The sequence below is a fragment of the Symphalangus syndactylus genome, chromosome 8 (genome assembly GCF_028878055.3).
Source record: "Symphalangus syndactylus isolate Jambi chromosome 8, NHGRI_mSymSyn1-v2.1_pri, whole genome shotgun sequence".
Classification (NCBI taxonomy): domain Eukaryota; kingdom Metazoa; phylum Chordata; class Mammalia; order Primates; family Hylobatidae; genus Symphalangus; species Symphalangus syndactylus.
Genome location: NC_072430.2, coordinates 12,377,053 through 12,396,563, shown reverse-complemented (window position 1 = coordinate 12,396,563; position 19,511 = coordinate 12,377,053). Strand labels below are relative to the sequence as shown.

The 19,511-nt window shown below is 57.2% G+C and overlaps 2 protein-coding genes across 3 annotated transcripts in view; both read left to right on the top strand.

Moving 5' to 3' along the window:
* Positions 1-1,339: 1,339 nt before the first annotated feature.
* Positions 1,340-5,475, top strand: ZBTB42 (zinc finger and BTB domain containing 42). Its single transcript, XM_055287979.2, has 2 exons — positions 1,340-1,487; positions 1,949-5,475. Exon 2 carries the CDS (start codon positions 1,966-1,968, stop codon positions 3,232-3,234), a length of 1,269 nt encoding a protein of 422 aa, XP_055143954.1. The 5' UTR covers positions 1,340-1,487; positions 1,949-1,965; the 3' UTR covers positions 3,235-5,475.
* Positions 5,476-18,417: 12,942 nt separating this feature from the next.
* CEP170B (centrosomal protein 170B) overlaps positions 18,418-19,511 on the top strand; it is a 68,158-nt gene continuing 67,064 nt past the window's right edge. Inside the window, exons 1-2 of one of the 2 annotated variants that reach the window (XM_063645445.1) lie at positions 18,419-18,565; positions 18,853-19,070. The gene's annotated coding sequence lies outside the window, so the exon portion shown is untranslated. Of the gene's footprint in view, positions 19,071-19,511 lie in introns of both variants that reach the window. The other variant, XM_055287967.2, reaches the window with a different exon arrangement.

Below are 19,511 nucleotides of genomic sequence, written 5' to 3'. Positions count from 1 at the left end.
TCCGGTGAAACAAGGAATGATATTTTAGTATAACAACGAGGCCTTCCTTCCCAGACTTCAGATCCCACTGTGGGCTCCATTCCTCCTGCACACACATACCTGGCCGGGTCCTGTCCTTTGTGATCCAGCCCCTCTTCCAGCACCACCCCCACCCCACTGCTCAGCCTTGACTGGGGCGACTCCTCCACTACATTCTCCATTTCCCGGACTCCAAGGCAGAGAAGAATGAGACTGGCTGAATTCAAATCGTGGTTCAGTGACTTACTGCCTGATACATGGCCCTGGGTACCTTACCTAACCTCTCTCACCAAAAAGGTATGAAAATAAGAGTCTAGTTAATGGGACTGTTGTGAAGGTGATCCGGTGGTCTAGAGTACCTTCAAAGCTGCTCAGTCAAGGGCAGCCCAGGTTGTGCCCCTGGGAAAAGGCTCCACCTGCCTGGGAGGGACCCTAACCCCGCCAAACACACTCTCTACTTCTCTGGCGATTCCCTCTCCCACAACCAGGCGTCCCCCTCACATCTTCTCAATGCTTCTTTGCCCGGGAACACTTCCCCCACTCCTCCCTACCCCCACTCCCATGCCAGCCCCTGTCCGGAGTCTCCTCCTCCTTGAACACGTTCCTGCCTACCCTGGGCTCTGGAGGGCTTCCGACTCCCTGTATTATGGCGTTTGTCCCCCCATGCCACCATGTCTGCTGGGAGGTGCCCGTTTTCCGTGCCTCTCTGCACTGGGTCCCCCATAGACGCTGGGCTGGGATCTGTGGAGAGGGTGGAAGTCCCCGTTCTGGACTCCAGGATCGAGATCCTGCTTGAATGTTTGGAAGAGGGTCCCAGCTAAATTAAATTCAAAAAGAGGCTTTCAAGGAAGAAGGTGTCATCTTTGCAAAATTAACGACCCCCAATCCATGCACCCCCTACCCCATCCCAAGGCCGGCGCCCTGCGATGTGGCGGGAGGCCAGGGTCCCGCGTTTACCCTCGGGTGACTGCCCAACGCGGGCTGGGATACAAGAGGACCCTCGGAAGGGTTCCTATTGCAGACTGGCGCAGTGAGGACCCCATGCCGGGAAAGGTTGGGAGGTGGGGGACCCAGGCCAACGCGCCAAGTATCGCGAGAGACCCCCAGCCCCCGCGCAGTGCCCTAAACCCCTCTAACACCCCAGCGCCCCTGCTGGCTGCGCGCGGGGCCCGGCCGGGTGGGGCGGACAGGGAAGGGGGGGCGAGGGTGACCTCAGCGGTTCCGCCGCTCCGGGAAGTCGCTCGGCCCGCCCCCTCCGGCCCCCGCCCCGAGTTTCGCTCTCTCCGGGGCGGGGCGAGCGGCGGGCGGCGCTGGGCCAGCCAAGTTGGAGGGCGCCCCGCCCGGCGCCCTCGCCGTCCCCGCGCCCTCCCCGCCGGGGCGCGCTGCCCGCAGCTCCACGCGCGCCAGGGCCGCACTGGGGAGGGCGCGCGGCGCGGGCGGCGACCGGAGAGGAGCTCGGGGCGGCGGAGGTGAGCGCGGGGGGCGGGCTCCCGGCTCTGCCCGCCCCGCCCGCCGGCCCGCTCCCCGCGGCCGCGCTGCCATAAATGGGGCCGGCGGCGGCGGCATCTGGTGGGCCGGGCGGCAGCTGGAGGCGGCGCGGAGGCGTGGGGCGGGCGGCGGCGCAGCCACCCGGGCGTCGGGGACGCCGCGAGCGGGCGGCCGCCCGGGAGTGAAGCGCCCGGGCGGGGACGCGCGCAGGTTTGCGCGGCTCTGGCCCCTGCGCCTGAGTCCCGGGACCCGCCCCCGCGGCGGAGCGGCTACTGTTTACTTTCGATCGAGTTTTTCCTGCTCGGGGCAGGTGCCCGCGGCGGCTCTGGACGGGCGGTTGCGCGCGTCACTGCCGCGCCGCTCTTTCCGCGCTGCCTGCAGCCGGGAAGAGCGCTTCGTGGGCGTCTCCAGGCGCGCTGACGGGCGTCCCGTTTGTGCCCAGGTGATGACGGCGGCGGCATGGAGTTTCCTGAGCACGGCGGACGGCTGCTGGGCCGCCTGAGGCAGCAGCGCGAGCTGGGCTTCCTATGCGACTGCACCGTGCTGGTGGGCGACGCGCGCTTCCCGGCCCACCGTGCCGTGCTGGCCGCGTGCAGCGTCTACTTCCATCTCTTCTACAGGGACCGGCCCGCGGGCAGTCGCGACACGGTGCGGCTCAACGGCGACATCGTCACGGCGCCCGCCTTCGGCCGCCTGCTGGACTTCATGTACGAGGGCCGCCTGGACCTGCGCAGCCTGCCTGTGGAGGACGTCCTGGCGGCCGCCAGCTACCTGCACATGTATGACATCGTCAAGGTCTGCAAGGGCAGGCTCCAGGAGAAGGATCGAAGTCTGGACCCGGGGAACCCTGCCCCTGGGGCAGAACCTCCTCAGCCACCGTGCCCCTGGCCTGTCTGGACCGCGGACCTCTGCCCAGCAGCCCGAAAGGCCAAGCTCCCCGCTTTTGGGGTCAAGGCTGCCCTCCCTCCTCGAGCATCTGGGCCTCCTCCCTGCCAGGTCCCAGAAGAGTCAGACCAGGCCCTAGACCTGTCGCTGAAGTCTGGCCCAAGGCAGGAGCGGGTCCACCCACCGTGCGTCCTCCAGACACCCCTCTGCAGCCAGATGCAGCCAGGGGCCCAGCCACTGGTGAAGGACGAGCGGGACTCACTGTGCGAACAGGAGGAATGCAGCAGTTCTAGGAGCCCCCACAGTCCCCCGAAGCCACCTCCTGTTCCTGCAGCCAAGGGCCTGGTGGTCGGCTTGCAGCCGCTGCCTGTCAGCGGAGAAGGCAGCCGGGAGCTGGAGCTGGATGCAGGGCGACTGGCGAGTGAGGACGAGCTGGGGCCTGGTGGGCCCCTCTGCATCTGCCCGTTGTGCAGCAAGCTGTTTCCCAGCTCCCACGTGCTGCAGCTGCACCTCAGTGCCCACTTCCGTGAGCGAGACAGCACCCGGGCCCGGCTGTCCCCCAACGGCGTGGCACCCACTTGCCCGCTCTGTGGGAAGACCTTCTCGTGCACGTACACACTGAAGAGGCACGAGCGGACACACTCGGGTGAGAAGCCCTATACGTGTGTGCAGTGTGGCAAAAGTTTTCAGTACTCCCACAACCTGAGCCGCCACACCGTAGTGCACACTCGAGAGAAGCCGCATGCCTGCCGGTGGTGTGAGCGCCGTTTCACGCAGTCTGGAGACCTCTACCGCCACGTCCGCAAGTTTCACTGTGGCCTTGTCAAGTCCCTTCTGGTGTGATGCATCCCTGTGGGTCCTGAGGGTGGGGTGGAAGGGAAGGGATGGGCCCTCCCAGGTGGGACACAGCATGCGGTGTGAAGCCTGGCCAGGTGGAGTTCCCTGCTCCGGCCGGTGGCTCCCCCCGCCTGGCAGAGAGAATGCTGCCGCTTCTGGAACTTGGCCTCAGACTCGGTAACTTGGGCAGCCTTCCTCCCGCCTTGCCTCTCCTTTCCTCTCACTCCCCAACTCATTCCGGCCCCCAGGCTGTGCCCTGCCTAGGCTGTGACACTATTTTCCTCTCCCGTCCCCTCCAGCCAAGTTCTGAGGGGTGTCCAACCAGCACCTGGCTCTGCCCCCGTTTCTCCGTGTGAGATGGCACATCCATCTCCCGACCCGGGACTTTCCTGACCACCTCTCTGGCAGGCTTGGGGAGGTCTTCATGAGCCTGGCCCCACACTAGGTGAATTATTCACGTGTCAGAGAAGTTGTTGGTGTGCATCCCATTGGGGTGCTGGGAGGGAACGGGACACTCCTGGGGAGTGGCAGCAGGAACCCCTGCCAGGAAGGCCTGGGGCACAGTGAGTGCCAGCAGGGGCCATCTGGGCACAGCTGGTGTCTCGGGGTGGGGGGGTGCAGGCCCAGCAGGGATCCTAAGGCAGCAGGAGTAGAGCCAGCTAGAGGCTGAGTGGCTGTGGCGTCATTGTCACTCGGTTGGGATGTGGGTCCATGAGAGCGTGCAATTATGACCACACTGTAACTTTCAGCAGAGAAAGTGGGAATTTGGAACTGGATTCTCTTTAGACTCAGGAAGAGCCTCCTGAGGCGGCCAGATGTCTGCTGGTGGCCACCCAGCCACATGCTTGTCTGCCTGAGTGCAGGTCTAGGAAGCCTCTGGGCATCCCCCAGGGTGGGGCCTGGGCCACTGAGCTCTGTGCTGCTGCTGGGCCACCGTGGGCCTTACCTTGAAGGTCACTCTGCCTGCTAGGGGGTCTCCCTGGAGCTGTGGGCGTTTCCATGCACTGACTGAGCAGAGGCAAAGGCTGCCCTGTCTGCCAGGGGCAGGGTTTGCGGGCCCTCCTTTCCCCACTGCGAGACATGGGTGAAAGTGGCCGTGGCAGCAGGGTTAGGGGCAGGTGAGGAGTGGGAGTCGTCGCAGCACCCTAGGGGCCTCCATCACAGTCTTGGGAGACTGATGCTCCTCGAACATGAATAGAATGTGGAGACCACGACCCCCACACATGTCGTTGGTTCAGGTCGCCCTGCTTTGCCTGCCTAATGAAGCACATCTTGCTGCCAGAAGCAGTGGAGCCTCACTGGCCTCTGGGGGTCAGCAGGTGCAGAGCCACCTGGACGCCTGGAGACCACCTGGGATGTTTCCTCTGTGACTGGGAATGGCCTTGACAACAGAGTCCAGCCAAGTCTACGTTATTTTCTCTCCTCCTGACAACACTGGATGTCATATTTATTAGTCAGCCTGGTCTGGAGTGAAAGACCGTCTCTAGCGCATCTCCCACGCGCCCTGGGCTCCTGGTGTGCTGGGTGCCAGCCTGGGAGCCCAGCGCTTCTGGGTGATGCCCCAGGGCTTAGAGGCTCTGGATGGCTTTGGTCTCGAGACAGCTGGGGGAGGGGCCCTGCTTCTGATTGTCCTGGGCCCCAGCCCCCACCTCTGCAAGGAGTTGGTGTGATGGGCTCCATAAGAGTGTGTGTGTGTGTGTGTGTGTGTGTGTGTGCGCGCGCGCGCATGCGTCTGGCACATGGCAAGGCCCAAACCAACCTGGCACCCTGTAGATGCGCAGCTACACTGCCGCCCACGCACGGAGCTGTGGCCGCGGCACTGGTTCCCCCAGTGGCTCCCGTGGGGGAATAACTTCCCTTTGCTGAGGTGGGCAGCCTGCCCTAAACTATCGACACTGGATTTGTTGTCTTCTGCACAGCTACTGTGAAGATAATGTAAGGAGAAGTGGTCAGTTTTAATTTTATAACTGACACAGCTGGGACGAAATATATACGTGTACATATATTTAAGACACTAATTGTGTGGGAGAGTTTAGTGGAGGCCTGTGCAGACACAAGGCGAACAGCAGTGTGGGGGTCTCCTGGGCCAGCTCGGCACCTGTGGGTGCTCTGACCCTGGGGGTGGGGACAGCTCCGTGCTAACCCCAGCAGACAGTTGGTGCACAGTGTCTAGGAGGCGTGGGAATGGGTGCTGTCTTCCTCTTTTCACATCATGGCAACAGTAATAAAGCCCACCTCCGGTGGAAACGGCAGTGACTATTCCTGAGGACGGGTGGGAACAGGCGTCCCAGATACCACCACGTGCTCATGCTGGTGGATGGGGGAGGCTGGGACAGGGCTGAGGTGGCACCCCCTCTTTCCCCAGGTTTGTCCCCAACTGCCAGCGTTTGGGGGAGGGGAGTCCAGGGAGGCAGATCTGTCAGGGAGGCGCAGGACACAGGCCAGCTTGGGCAGGGGAGGCCACAGTGGTTTCTTTTTTTTTTTTTTGAGACGGAGTCTTGTTCTGTCGCCCAGGCTGGAGTGCAGTGGCACGATCTCGGCTCACTGTAAGCTCCGCCTCCCGGGTTCACGCCATTCTCCTGCCTCAGCCTCTCCGAGTAGCTGGGACTACAGGCGCCCGCCACCACACCCAGCTAATTTTTTTTTGTATTTTTAGTAGAGACGGGGTTTCACTGTGGTCTCGATCTCCTGACCTCGTGATCCGCCCACCTCGGCCTCCCAAAGTGCTGGGATTACAAGCGTGAGCCACTGCGCCCGGCCCACAGTGGTTTCTTGCCCTGCGGAAGGAGGCTGGACCCTGGAGGAAACCTGTGAACCTGGGGATGCCATGGCCCTCCCCACTACCCTACGCCCTTGACGTCTTGCGGGTGGGAGAAGGCACAGAAATTTCTAGAGCCCTGTGCCAGGCTGAGCTGGGCTCTGGGCTGATGAGGCTGGGGTGGGCAGTTCCACGCCTCCTCCTCTGCCCTGCTCCCTCCAGAGGACTTGCAGGGGGTCATTAGCCCTGAGCCCTCCCTGCGGGGAGCACGACCTTCCTTTCCAGACCAGATGGGGCAGGGCCTCCACATGTGCTGTAAGCGTCAACACAGTGCCCTCTTGGCTTGAGAAGAGCCAGGGTAAGCCCCAGGCCCAGGACAGAGTGGGGATGGTGCTGGCCAGAGAGTCCTCGAAGTCAGGATGAGCTGGTGTGCAAGGGCCTGCCCCTCTTGGGCCAGCTCCTGCTGCCTTCCCAGTCCGGACCCCAAATGCAGGTCCTTCCTTCTGGGAGGTGGTGCTGGCTCCTCCCCTACCCCCTCCCACACCCACCCTGCCTCCTGCTGAGTTTGGACCAGTGCCCTGTCCTGCAGGGAGGCCCTCTCATATTCCCAGTTGGGCCCACGACTCAGCCCAGGCCTTCTCAACCCAGAGGAGGAGGCTGTTGCTATGCTAACCATGCAGGAAAGGAGGATGAGCTGCTGTCCCCTAGGGGGCATGTTGTTTCCTGGGGCCCCTCCAGCCTGCCCAGCTCTGCCACACTGTGCTTACACTCAGCTGACTGCTAGAGCTGTTGCGGAAGCTTTCAGTCCCGCTCCTGGCCAGGGTGGGCCTCCTGGCACCCTCTTTGGAGGCCATCCAACCGGCTTCCTTGGCTGGATGGTAAACTGAGGCACATGGAAGGGACCAGTAGTGCTCCACGGTCCCAGAGCCAGTTGGTGGCAAATCCAGGACTTCCTTCCACAAACTCCAGGAAACCTCAAGCTGTTTACCCACAGTGCGGGGCACAGGGCACCAACACTGTCAGAGGCACGGTGGCAGGTTGGGGCAGCAAGCACGAGGCCAGAGGGAAGGAGAGAGTCAGACTCTGCGGAGGAGGTATCCCAGGAGGCTCCCCAGGAAGGGTGACCTCTCAGGAGCCTGCGAGTGGACAACACGGACACAGGCACCAGGCAGGGGCTGGCCCCCCACAGAGGCCCGATCATGTCAGCCCAGGTGCATGGATGCCACCCCGGGGAGGCTGCCTTGCAAGTGGGAAGCAGGTGAGTCGGCAGCCTTGGCCCCTCCTTTCTGCCACCTCCCCAGCTCCTGCCCACTCCCACACACACCTGGTCTTACCTTTCCCATTGTTCCTAAATGGGGCTAAGTCCTTCCCAGTGTGGGAGGCTCCACTCCACAGACACCCCTGGGGAGCCTGGTAACAAACAAACCCGGTGCAGACATGGCTCCAATCCTGGCTGTCCCAGCTCTCAGCGGTGAACTCCAAGCCCCCAGAGGCTCTGCCCTGGTCTTCTATGACTTCTTTCATCCCCACCTCAGTCCCATCTTCAATGAACACATCCCACGCTGTCATCATGGTCATCATCACCATCACCGCCCCCTCCATGGAACCACAGCTGTCATCTCCACCATTACCTTTACCTCTACCATCAGTATCATCTCCACCACCATCACCGCCACTATCACATCACCTCCACCAGCATCACCACCATCACCGCCACTATCACATCACCTCCACCAGCATCACCACCATCACCACCTCCACCACCATCACCTCCACCTTCACTACCACCATCGCTACCTCCCCCACCTCCACCATTGCCTCTACCTCCAGCACCATTACCTCCACCTCCACCACCATCACCTCCACCTCTACCATCACCCCCAATTCTACCATCACCTCCACCGCTACCATCACCTTCACATCCACCATCACCTCCACCTCCAGCATCATTACCTACACCTCTGCCATCACTTCCACCTCCACCACCTCCTCCATCACCATCATTACCTCCTCCAACTGCATCATCGCCTCCACCTCCAGCACCATTACCTCCACCATGGCCTCCACCTCCACATCCACCATCACCTCCACCTCCATCACCTCCACCTCCACACCCACCATCACCTCCACCTCTGCCATCACCCTCACATCCCCCATCACCTCCACCACATCCATCACTAACTCCCCCACCTACACCATTGCCTCTACCTCCACCACCATTACGTCCACCATCATCATCTCCACCTCTGCCATCACCCCCAATTCTACCATCACCTCCACCTATGCCATCACCTCCACCTCCTCCATCACCATCTCCACCACCTCCTCCATCACTATCACCTCCCCCTCCATTACCATCATCACTATCTCCTGCACCTCCACCATCGCCTCCACCTCCAGCACCATTTCCTCCACATCCACCATCACCTTCACCTCTACCATCACCCTCACATCCACCATCACCATCACTGCCTCCCCCACCTCCACCATCACCTCCAACTCCAGTACCATTACCTCCACCTCCACCACCATTGCCTCCACCATCACTTCCACCTCAGCCATCACCTCCAATTCTGCCATCACCTTCACATCCAACAATACCTCCACCTCCTCCACCACCATCACCTCCATCACTATCACCTCCACCTTCACTACCACCATCACTATCTCCTCCACCTCCACCATCGCCTCCACTTCCACCATTGCCTTCACCCCCAGCACCATTGCCTTCACTTCCACCACCATTACCTCCACCTCTACCATCACCTCCACATCTACCATCACCTCCACCTCCACCACCATCACCTCCACATCCACCATCTCTTCCACCACTATCACCTCCACCTCTGTTACCTCCACCACCACCATCACCTCCACCTCCATCATCACCTCCACCTTCAGCACCATTACTTCCACTTCTACCACCATTACCTCCATGTCCTCCACCACCATCACCTCCACATCCACCACCATCACCTCCACCTCCATTACCTCCACCATCACCTTTGTCACCATCACCTCCACCTCCACCATCATCACCTCCACCTCCACCACCTCCTCTACCGTCACCTCAACCACCATCACCTGCACCTCCACCATTACCCCCACGATCACTTCCACCTCCACCGCCATCACCTCCATCTCCACCATCATCACCTCCACCATTGCTTCCACTTCCACCATTACCTCCACCCTCACCTCCACCTCTAGCACCATTACCTCCACCTCCACCACCATTACCTCCACCCTCACCTCCACCTCTGCCATCACCTCCACCTATACCATCACCTTCACATCCACCATCACCTCCACCTCCTCCACCACCATCACCTCTACCTCCACTACCACCATCACTATCTCCTCCACCTCCACAATCGCCTCCACTTCCACCATTGTTTCCACCTCCAGCACCATTGCCCCCACTTCCACCACCATTACCTCCACCATCACCTCCACCTCCACCGTCACCTCCACCTTCACTATCACCTCCACATCTACCATCACCTCCATCTCCTCCACCACCATCACCTCCACATCTACCACCTCTTCTGTCACCATCACCTTCACCTCCATCACCTCCACCACAACCATCATCTCCACCTCCACCATCGCCACCACCTCCACCATCTTCTCTACCTCCACCACCTCCACCATCACTTCCACCCCCACCATAGCCTCCACCTCTACCATCACCTCCACCATCATCTCTGCCTCCACCATCATCACCTCCACCTCCACCATCGCCTACACTTCCACCATCACCTCTACCTCCACCACCTCCACCATCACTTCCACCCCCACCATAGCCTCCACCTCTATCACCGTCACCTCCACCTCCAGCACCATTGCTTCCACTTCCATCACCATTACCTCCACCATCATCACCATCTCTACCTCCATCTTCACCATCACCATCACCTCCACCTTCACCACCACCACCACCTTTATGAAAGATCCCTAAAGAAATTGAGCCAACTCTAGGTCGGCTTCCAGGCTGAGGAAGTAGGGCTTGATTATGTTCAAGCTGAGAAGTGGTTGGAGAAAGTGGTAATATCTGCCCTCCTCACTCGGTGGAGCTTCAGTATCTGCACTTCCCTTTTCTGTAGCCCTCAAGTTCCAGAATTTTTATTTTTATTTTTTGAGACACGGTCTTCTGTTGCCCAGGCTGGTCTTGAACTCCTGGACTCAAGTGACCCTCCCCACTCAGCCTCCTGAGTAGCTAGGATTCTAGGCATGAGCCATGGAGCCTGGCTAGTTCCAGGGTATTTTCTGTTTCCCTGCACCTCCTCCCTCTCGCCACTACCCTTCCATATACACAAGAAGAAAAGTCTGCATCTCCGTGAAAGTAGGTCTGTACCTCTCTGCACACACACCCACTGGCACCCTGAACATACAGCACAGAAGGAAGGCCGCCCCTGCAAGTCCCAGGAATTCCATGGCACACAGGGCCACTGGTGCCTGTCCTGTCAGCCACCTGTCCTGTGCTCGCGACCATGTTACTTCCTTTCTTCAGCCTCAGCATTCTCGCCTGTGAAATGGGAATGGCAGACAACCGTTGATGGGTGAATAGGGTAACATCCACACTAAGTGCTGGCAGCGTTGCTGCTAACAAATGGAACGCCTGCCTGCCTTCCTCTGGGGCCATTGCCAGGTCAGAAGGGAACCCAGGGTGAGGAGCCTTTGACAACAAGGCCATACAGAGCACCCCCAGGCTCCCCAGGGCACCAGGTGTGCTTGGGCATTGCTGGTTTGTGGACCTTTGCGATTCGGCCCTGGCCTGGCTCTGTTCCCCTGCTCCGGGCAGCCTCTTGCTCCCCTCCCCCTCCCGCTTTCCCTCCACACCCCCTCACCTCCAGCTGTTGCAGAGGATGGTGGGGAACACCACAGCAGTGAGGAGTCCAGGGACAGCAGCCTGGAGGGCTGGGCCACTCCCAACACGGGCTGGCAGCAGCAGAAAATGCTGCCTCGAGCCTGTGCCAGAGCCTGTGGCTGAGACAGAGAGGAGCAGAGAGGATGGCCACTCAGAAAGGCCCCAGGCCACGGAGGACTGTCCCCTGCCAGGTAGAAACGATTGAGCACCAAGGCTGCTGCTGGCCCAGCTATAGTCCTGGTATCGGAGGCGGCAGTGGATCTAGGGGAGAGCCAGGGACTCACCTCCCTCTGTGGAACCCTCCTGGTTTTGTTTTCACTAATTTAGGCAGAAGTCTGAGTCTGAAGTCAAGACGTCCCTTGCTTGCTTGCTTGCTTTCTTTCTTTCTTTCTTTCTTTCTTTCTTTCTTTCTTTCTTTCTTTCTTTCTTTCTCTTTCTTTCTTTCTTTTTTTTGAGACGGAGTCTCATTCTGTTACCCAGGCTGGAGTGCAGTGGCGCCATCTCGGCTCACTGCAAGCTCCGCCTCCCAGGTTCACGCCATTCTCCTGCCTCAGCTTCCCGAGTAGCTGGGAATACAGGCGCCCGCCACCACGCCCGGCTAATTTTTTGTATTTTTAGTAGAGACGGGGTTTCACCGTGTTAATCAGGATGGTCTCGATCTCCTGACCTCATGATCTGCCCTCCTCGGCCTCCCAAAATGCTGGGATTACAGGCATGAGCCACCATGCCCGGCCCAAGACCCCTTTCTTTGCTTTCTGAAGCAGACGCTGGGGTATGTTTTTTGTTTCTTTATTGGCTGTAGTAGTTGGCTCTGGATGTCATAATAAGGTACCACAGACAGAAACAGGGTGGCTTGAACAACAGACACTTATTGTCTCACAGGTCTCAAGGTATCTGCAGGGTTGCTTCCTTCTGAGCCCTATCTCCTCAGCTTGCAAAGGGCGGTCTTCTCCCTGCAGCCTCACGTGGTCTTCCCTCTGTGTGTGTCCTAATCTCCTCTTCTTCTTCTTCTTCTTTTTTTTTTTTTTTTTTTTTTTGAAACGGAGTTTTGCTCTTGTTGTCCAGGCTGGAGTGCAATGGCGCAATCTTGGCTCATCGCAACCTCCATCTCCCGGGTTCGAGTGATTCTCCTGCCTCAGCCTCCCAAGTAGCTGGGATTACAGGCATGCATCACTATGCCCAGCTAATTTTGTATTTTCAGTAGAGACAGGGTTTCACCATGTTGGTCAGGCTGGTCTCGAACTTCCGGCCTCAGGTGATCCACCCGCCTCAGCCTCCCAAAGTGCTGGAATTACAGGTGTGAGCCACGGTGCCTGGCCCTAATCTCTTCTTATAAGGACACAAGTCCTATTGGATTAAGGCCCACCTTAATGACCTCATTTTACGTTCATCACCTCTTTAAAGGCTCTATCTCCAAATACAGGCACATTCTGAGGGACTGGGGATTAGGACCTCAATGTACGAATTTGGTTGGGGACCAAATTCAGTCCATAACCCTTGATGTTTCAGAAGAACATGGAGGCCCAAGGACACTGGCCTGGAGCCAGACGCCCAGATCCCATCCTGGCTCTGCCAGTTCTGGGCCAGCCACTGCAGTTTTCTCATCAGTAGAATTTGTTGATGTTTCCATTTTTGTCCCACAATATTCCAGGTACACCCATGGACACTTGGGTACAGTCAGGGGGTACAGCCTCACCCACCAAGAAAACCCAGGTGACTGCATTGCCCAGGCCCTCCCAGTAGCTCCCTTCCCTGGCTGCTCACCCCACCCCTGCATCCCCAGAGCAGGCCGGGGTGTGGGACAGTCCAGGTCCCCTTTGTGCTTGTTCTCCTGGATATTCGGCTGCCGCCGCTGCTGTCCCATGCACTGCTCCCCTGCAGAAATCCACCTGTACCACCAATAGGTCAGGAAGGAAGGTGGGAGCATCCCTGACCCCTTCCCGCTTACCCAGGCCCGGCTCTCCAGAGGCTCACACCCTCCTCCTCTCTGCAGGGCTCTCGACCCACCCCTTTCTCCCCCATATTTGCTCAAGGCTGCAGCTTTGGGCACCCCATCTCCTCCATCTCCCATCCCACCCCAGCCCCTCACTCCTGGGTCTGTGGTCTTTCCCAGGTCATCTCCAGTGACCGCGGCTCCACTGCAATCTGAGCTTCAGGCATCCTCACTCATGACACAAGCTGCTATTTTCCTGTTTACCTAATCAAGCAGGTAATTTCTCTATACAGTAATTCCTTCGTTTCATGGTTTTCCATTTATTGACCTTGCCACCTTCATGAGTCTGTCTCCTGCCCTCTCCTGCCTGCCTCTCGACTCAGTGCCTTGGCCATCATTAGATTGACCCCAAGCCTCTGCCTCGAGCCCTCCCCTCCTTTTCTATCAAACCACTTCCCAAGACCCAACCTGGATGAACCCACACATTCCCTTCACTGCACAGGTCACAGAAAAGGAAGGGCAAGCATCTCCACAGCATCTATAATAAATATAATTTTAACAAGTAAACTCGCCCCACAGGGAGCAATGGTGGAGCAGCCTGGGTGGACTGACCCCCCATGGATAACAAAGATAGATACTGAACAAAAACAGACATGTTAAAAAAAACTCCTGGAAGGCACTGGAGAGCGGGTGAAGACAGGCGGAAGCTGGAGAGGAGGCTGTCCTTGAAAACAAACTGCGGCGGGTGAGGTCTCTGTGTTTGTGGCAGCAGATTTGATAGAGTTTGCACAAAGGAAGTTACACAAATGGCTAATAAACACATGAAAAAGTGCTCAGCATCATTAGTCACAGGGAAATGCAACTCAAAACCCACCAAGAGGCTGGGCGCGGTGGCTCACATCTGTAATCCCAGCACTTTGGGAGGCCGAGGTGGACAGACCACCTGTGGTCAGGAGTTTGAGACCAGCCTGACCAACACCATCTCTACTAAAAATACAAAAATTAGCCAGGCATGGTGGCGTGCACCTGTAATAATCCCAGCTACTCGGGAGGCTGAGGCAGAAGAATCACTTGAACCTGGGAGGTGGAGGTTGCAGTGAGCTGGGGTCATGCCACAGCACTCCAGCCCGAATGACAGGGTGAGACAGTGTCTCGAAAACAACAAAAACACAAAACAAAACACACCCCAAGGCCAGTCATGGTGGCTCATGCTTATAATCCAACACTTTGGGAGGCCCAGGTGGGAGGATTGCTTGAGCCCAGGAGTTCAAGACCAGCCTGGCCAACATAGTGAGACCCTGCCTGTAGAAAAAGTAAAAAATTAGCTGGGTGTGGTGGTGCATACCGGTGGTCCCAGCTACTCGGGAGGCTGAAGTGGGAAGACTGCTTGAGCCTGGGGGATCAAGGCTGCAGTGAGCCATGATTGTGCCACTGCACTCCAGCCTGGGTAACAGAGAGAGAGACCGTGTCACAAAATAAAAGACAAACAAAAAAGTCCCACAACAAGATACCACTACACACCAGCTCTGAAGACTGACAACACCAAGCACTAACATGTTAACACGCACCTGCCACTTGGCCTGAAGATTCTACCCCCAGGTGTCATCCAGAAAAGAAGTGAAAGGTGTGACCACAAAGGATGTGTCCTCTAATGCTCATAGGAGCTTCCTTCAACCCCTGTGCCCACCCACAGGAGAACGGATAGACCAACTGCAGAATATTCATACAACAGAATCTTATGCATGGATGAAAGAGAGGAGCTGGCAGTGCACCCGATGTTGATGAAGCTCCCTGAGCTGAGGGAGAGAAGCCTGCTGCAAGAGTGCCCACCGGTGAGTCCTTGCAGAGGCAGAACTCATCCATGGCAGAAAAAGAGGGGACCAGCAGCTGCCTCAGGGTAAGATCATGAGCAGGGACTGGGAGGGAGGGACACGAAGGAACTTCTAGGGTGATGGACATGCTTAGATTTTTATTGGGCCAGGGGCTACACAGGTGCAGCCATTTTCAGAATTTACAGTTAAGAGTCGTGCATTTTGGCCAGGCGTGGCCATGCCTGTAATTCCAGCACTTTGGGAGGCCGAGGTGAGCAGATTACCTGAGGTCAGCAGTTTGAGATCAGGCTGGCCAAAATGGCGAAACCCCATCTCTACTAAAAATACAAAAATTAGCTAGGCATGTGCCTATAATCCCAGCTACTAGGGAGGTTGAGGCAGGAAAATCACTTGAACCTGGGAGGTGGAGGTTGCAGTGAGCCGAGATTGCGCCATTGCACTCCAGCCTGGGTGACAGAGTGACACTCCATCTCAAAAAAAAAAAAAAGAAAAAAGAAGCCGGGCACGGTGGCTCACACCTGTAACTCCAGCACTTTGAGAGGTCGAGGTGGGCAGATCATGAGGTCAGGAGTACAAGACCAGCCTGACCAAGATGGTGAAACTCCATCTCTACTAAAAATACAAAAATCAGTAGGCTGGGCATGGTGGTTCACGCCTGTAATCCCGGCACTTTGAGAGGCCGAGGTGGCGGATCACGAGGTCAGGAGATAGAGACCATCCTGGCTAACATGGTGAAACCCCGTCTCTACTAAAAATACAAAAAAATGAGCCACGCGTGGTGGTGGGCGCCTGTAGTCCCAGCTACTTAGGAGGCTGAGGCAGGAGAATGGCATGAACCCGGGAGGTGGAGCTTGCAGTGAGCTGAGATCGCACCACTGCACTCCAGCCTGGGTGACAGAGCAAGACTCCGTCTCAAAACAAAAACAAAAACAAAAAAAACAACAAAAAACTTTCCTTAATAAAATATTTATAAGAAAAAATATAAAGATACCATTTGGTATCAGACTGGCAAAGATAAACACTTTGTGTCTTAGTTCATGGTGCTGTTACAAAATACCAGACCGGGTGGCTTAAACAACAGAAATGTGTCTCCCAGTTCGGAAGGATGGCATGTCCAAGATAGGGGTGCCAGCAGCTTTGGTGTCTGGTGGGGACAGCCCTCTTGTTGTGCCCTCACATTGCAAAGACAGCAAGCTCCAGTCTCCTCCTTTTCCTATAAGAACATCAGTCCCTCCACCCTCATGACCTCGCCTGAACCCAACGACCTCCCAAAGGTCCCGTCTCCAAGTATCATCGCATTGGATAGTAAGATTTCCTATGAATTTTGGGGGGACGCGAACATGCAGTCCATAACTTTGAAACATACATTGCTGGGGGAGCTATGGGACAACAGCGCCCTCTACTACATTACTGGTAAGGTATAAATGGGCACACACCTAATTCAGATGGCAATTTGATCACTGCTGTCCACATTATAATTACGTAAGTGTTTTGACCCAGCAGTTCTGGAAATTCTACCCCATAAACTTGCACATAAGCAATACGACCTCGGTATAAGGGTATTTGTTGGAGTATTGTTCAGTACAGCAAAGCACTGGAAAAGGCTCAATGTCCATGGGCAGGGGGCCAGCTAATAAATCACGGTCCATCCATTGAGCAGAATACTAGTCACACAAATGAAGGCACTCTTTTGCAGCCTTTGGGAGGTCATTAGGTTTAGATGGGGTCCTGAGTATAAAAGAGTATGAAGAATAGGGAGTAGGATTGTACCCTCTCCTCCCGTGGTGTAAAGAGAGGGGAAATGGGATGCACATGAACACAGTATGCGTTTTCACATGTATGAAATATTTCTGGACAGATCAAAAGAGGTTTGGTTGCCCGTGGGGAGGGAACTCCGTGGCTGGAAAACAAGAGAGGACAACTTTTTAACTTTTGAACCATGTTACCAATCACTAATTATCAATTCAATGGATTAGGCTAAAATAAAATTCAAAAATTCTTCCTTTATCCCTTACCTCCTTCCACTTTTCTGCCGTTTCCGGTAAGAGTTCTCACATGACTGGCCACTTCAGCGAACTTTCCTTTTTTCCTAAGTATTGTTTTAATCTTTATCCTTTGTCATTAAAAAAACAGACATTGAGACTCCCTGTGGCCTGTGTTCCCTGCCTACCCTGTACCTCCATCCCCACTCCATTTCCCTGCCTTCAAGGAACCACTATTAGTTTCTTGTGTTTTCTCCAATGTTTCTTTTCACAACTATAAGCAAATATTTTTCCCCATTACCACCCAAAAAGCAGCATACCATGTATGTTGTTCTGCACCTTGCTTTTTTCACTTAAAAGTAGATTGTAGGCCAGGCGCCATGGCTCACACCTGTAATCCCAGCACTCTGGGAGGCCAAGGCAGGCAGATCACCTGAGGTCAGGAGTTCGAGACCAGCCTGGCCAACATGGCAAAATCCCGTCTCTACTAAAAAATACAAAAGTTAGCCGGGCATGGTGGCAGGCGCCTGTAGTCCCAGCTACTCGGGAGGCTGAGGCAGGATAATCTCTTGAAGCTGGGAGGCGGAGGTTGCAGTGAGCCGAGATCACGCCATTGGACTCCAGCCTGGGCGACAGAGAGAGACTCCGTCAAAAAAAAAAAAAAAAAAAAGAGATTGTAGAGATCTTTCCATAACATATAGGAACTTTTTTTTTTTTTTTAAATGGAGTCACTCTGTCGCCCAGGCTGGAGTGCAGTGGCACTGTATCGGCTCACTGCAACCTCCGTTTCCTGGGTTCAAGCAATTCTCTTGCCTCAACCTCCCGAGTAGCTGGGATTACAGGCGCCCAACACCACGCCGGCTAATTTTTATATTTCTAGTAGAGACGGGGTTTCACCATGTTGGTCAGGCTGGTCTACGAACTCCTGACCTCAGGTGATCCACCCGCCTCGGCCTCCCAAAGTGCTGGGATTACAGGCGTGAGCCACCACGCCCAGCCGAGCAACGTCACTTATTACACCTGCTGACTTGGGAGCAAATGTCACATATAAATTCCCCCACGTGTGGAGGTGTTTCCCTTCCCTTGCTGTGTCTGCATTCGTCAGCAGCCACGCTAAGCGGCTGGACCAAATGGAGCATCATAATGTGTTATTTTATTTTATGATTTTATTTTATGTTTTTTGAGACAGAGTCTCGCTGCTCCCGTCCACCTGCCGGCGCTCCCCGGGCTTCGGGCCACGGCTGTCTCCTCCGGGAGCGGCGGCGCTGTAGGAAGCCTGGTCCTCTCCCCCTGCGGTCACAGCCATCTCTCGCGTATGCCCCCGGACTGACGCCTCCCGCCGGGAGCCCTCTTCGAATCCCGCCTGCGCAACTCCCACGCCACAGCCCTGGGCCATCCCTGCTCCCGCGCAGCCCGGGCCGCCTGCCTCCTACCTCGCCTCCCCAAGGCCCCAGCGCGCCGGGGCTTCCCTGTCCCGGGCGCCTGCTCGTGGCGGCGGGCTGGCTCCTTGTCCCGCTCTTCAGGGCCGGCGCCGGCTCCTGGGCCTCCCCTCCCTCCCACCCGCCTTCTCCGAGCTGACGCCAAGGCCGGACGGAAGCGACAAAGGCCTGCTACCGAACGTGACCTGTCCGCGGAGTAGACAGACGCGCCCCCTGACCGCCGGCCTGAGGAGACCGGGAGGGCGGGAGCGGATGGGCGCGCCTGCATACCCCCTTCCGGCGCTCGCCAGTCACGTGGGGCCGCGAGTGGCGCGGCTCCCGGAAGCGTCCCCCTAGGAAACGCGAGCAGTGGCGGAGCGGGGTTCCGTCTGGGCCGGGCTCTAGCGCCGGCGCTGCGCGGGAGTCATCGCGTGCCGACTTCCGTGTTGTCGCTCTCCCCTCCCAAAAGCGCGGCCGCGAGGACGGGAGCTGCCAGCGATTTCCTCGCCTTTGTGTCTCGGGGCTGCCCGCTGCGCGTTACTTGGTGCGATACGCGCACTCGGCGGTGATCCCGAGCCCCACGCGGACCTCCGTGCGTCCCTGCTAGTGCCTGGCCCCGTCACTGACGCTGAGTCGTGAACACGGAGTCGGCCCAGAGGGGCTGTTCTCCCGGACGCCGAGGCCACCCAGCGCGGCCTCAGGGCTGGGCAGAGGGGACTGCAGGGAGGCGCGGGCCGCATCCCTCCCGGAGGTCTGCGAGCTTCTTGAGGCCTCATGCCCCCTTTTTGAGCCTCGCTGCTGCCCTGTGACGCTGCTTCTCCATCCCTGCAGGTGACCATCGACGGCGTTCCCCTTGCTCACTTCTTGGTTACGGGCCAGGGGATACTCCTGCCCGACCCTCGGCATTGCCCAAGGGAGTTCGCACTTCCCGCTGGGCTCTGGCAAGCCTCTGTGGAGAGGAGCCGTCCACCTGCCTGACCGGGCCCAGCTTTGGGGAAGACCTTCTTGGTTTTGTCTGCTGGCTGGACTGACCCTGGCCCTCAGCCCAGGTGAGGCGACCAGCGGCATGATGCCCAGGTGGAACATGGATTTCTCTCCAGGGTGGCAGAAGAATGGTTTAGAGGCAGCAATGGGATGAAGGAGAATCCCGACCCCGTCTCAAAAGGTCAAGATACGCCAGGTCTGGGGGAAAAATAGCCCTACTCTAGAGGGCTGAGAGAGCTTGGTTTGGTGCAAATCTGAGAATCCCTCAACACTTTAATTTCTTTAATCCTGATAACAGTTAACTTCCTACAGGCTGACACCTCAGGAATAAGCTCCTTCACCTGCGTTCCCTCTCTGTTTCCTCTATTCTTTCCTCCAATCCTTAATTTTTTTTTTTTTTTTAGATACAGTCTCGCTCTTTTGCCCAGGCTGGAGTGCAGTGGCATGATCCCGGCTCACTGCAACCGCCACCTCCCGGGTTCAAGCAATTCTGCATCAGCCTCTCG

Bases quoted from the DNA above. Each gene is read 5' to 3' on its own strand.
- ZBTB42 (XM_055287979.2), top strand. From the start codon at position 1,966: ATGGAGTTTCCTGAGCACGGCGGACGGCTGCTGGGCCGCCTGAGGCAG.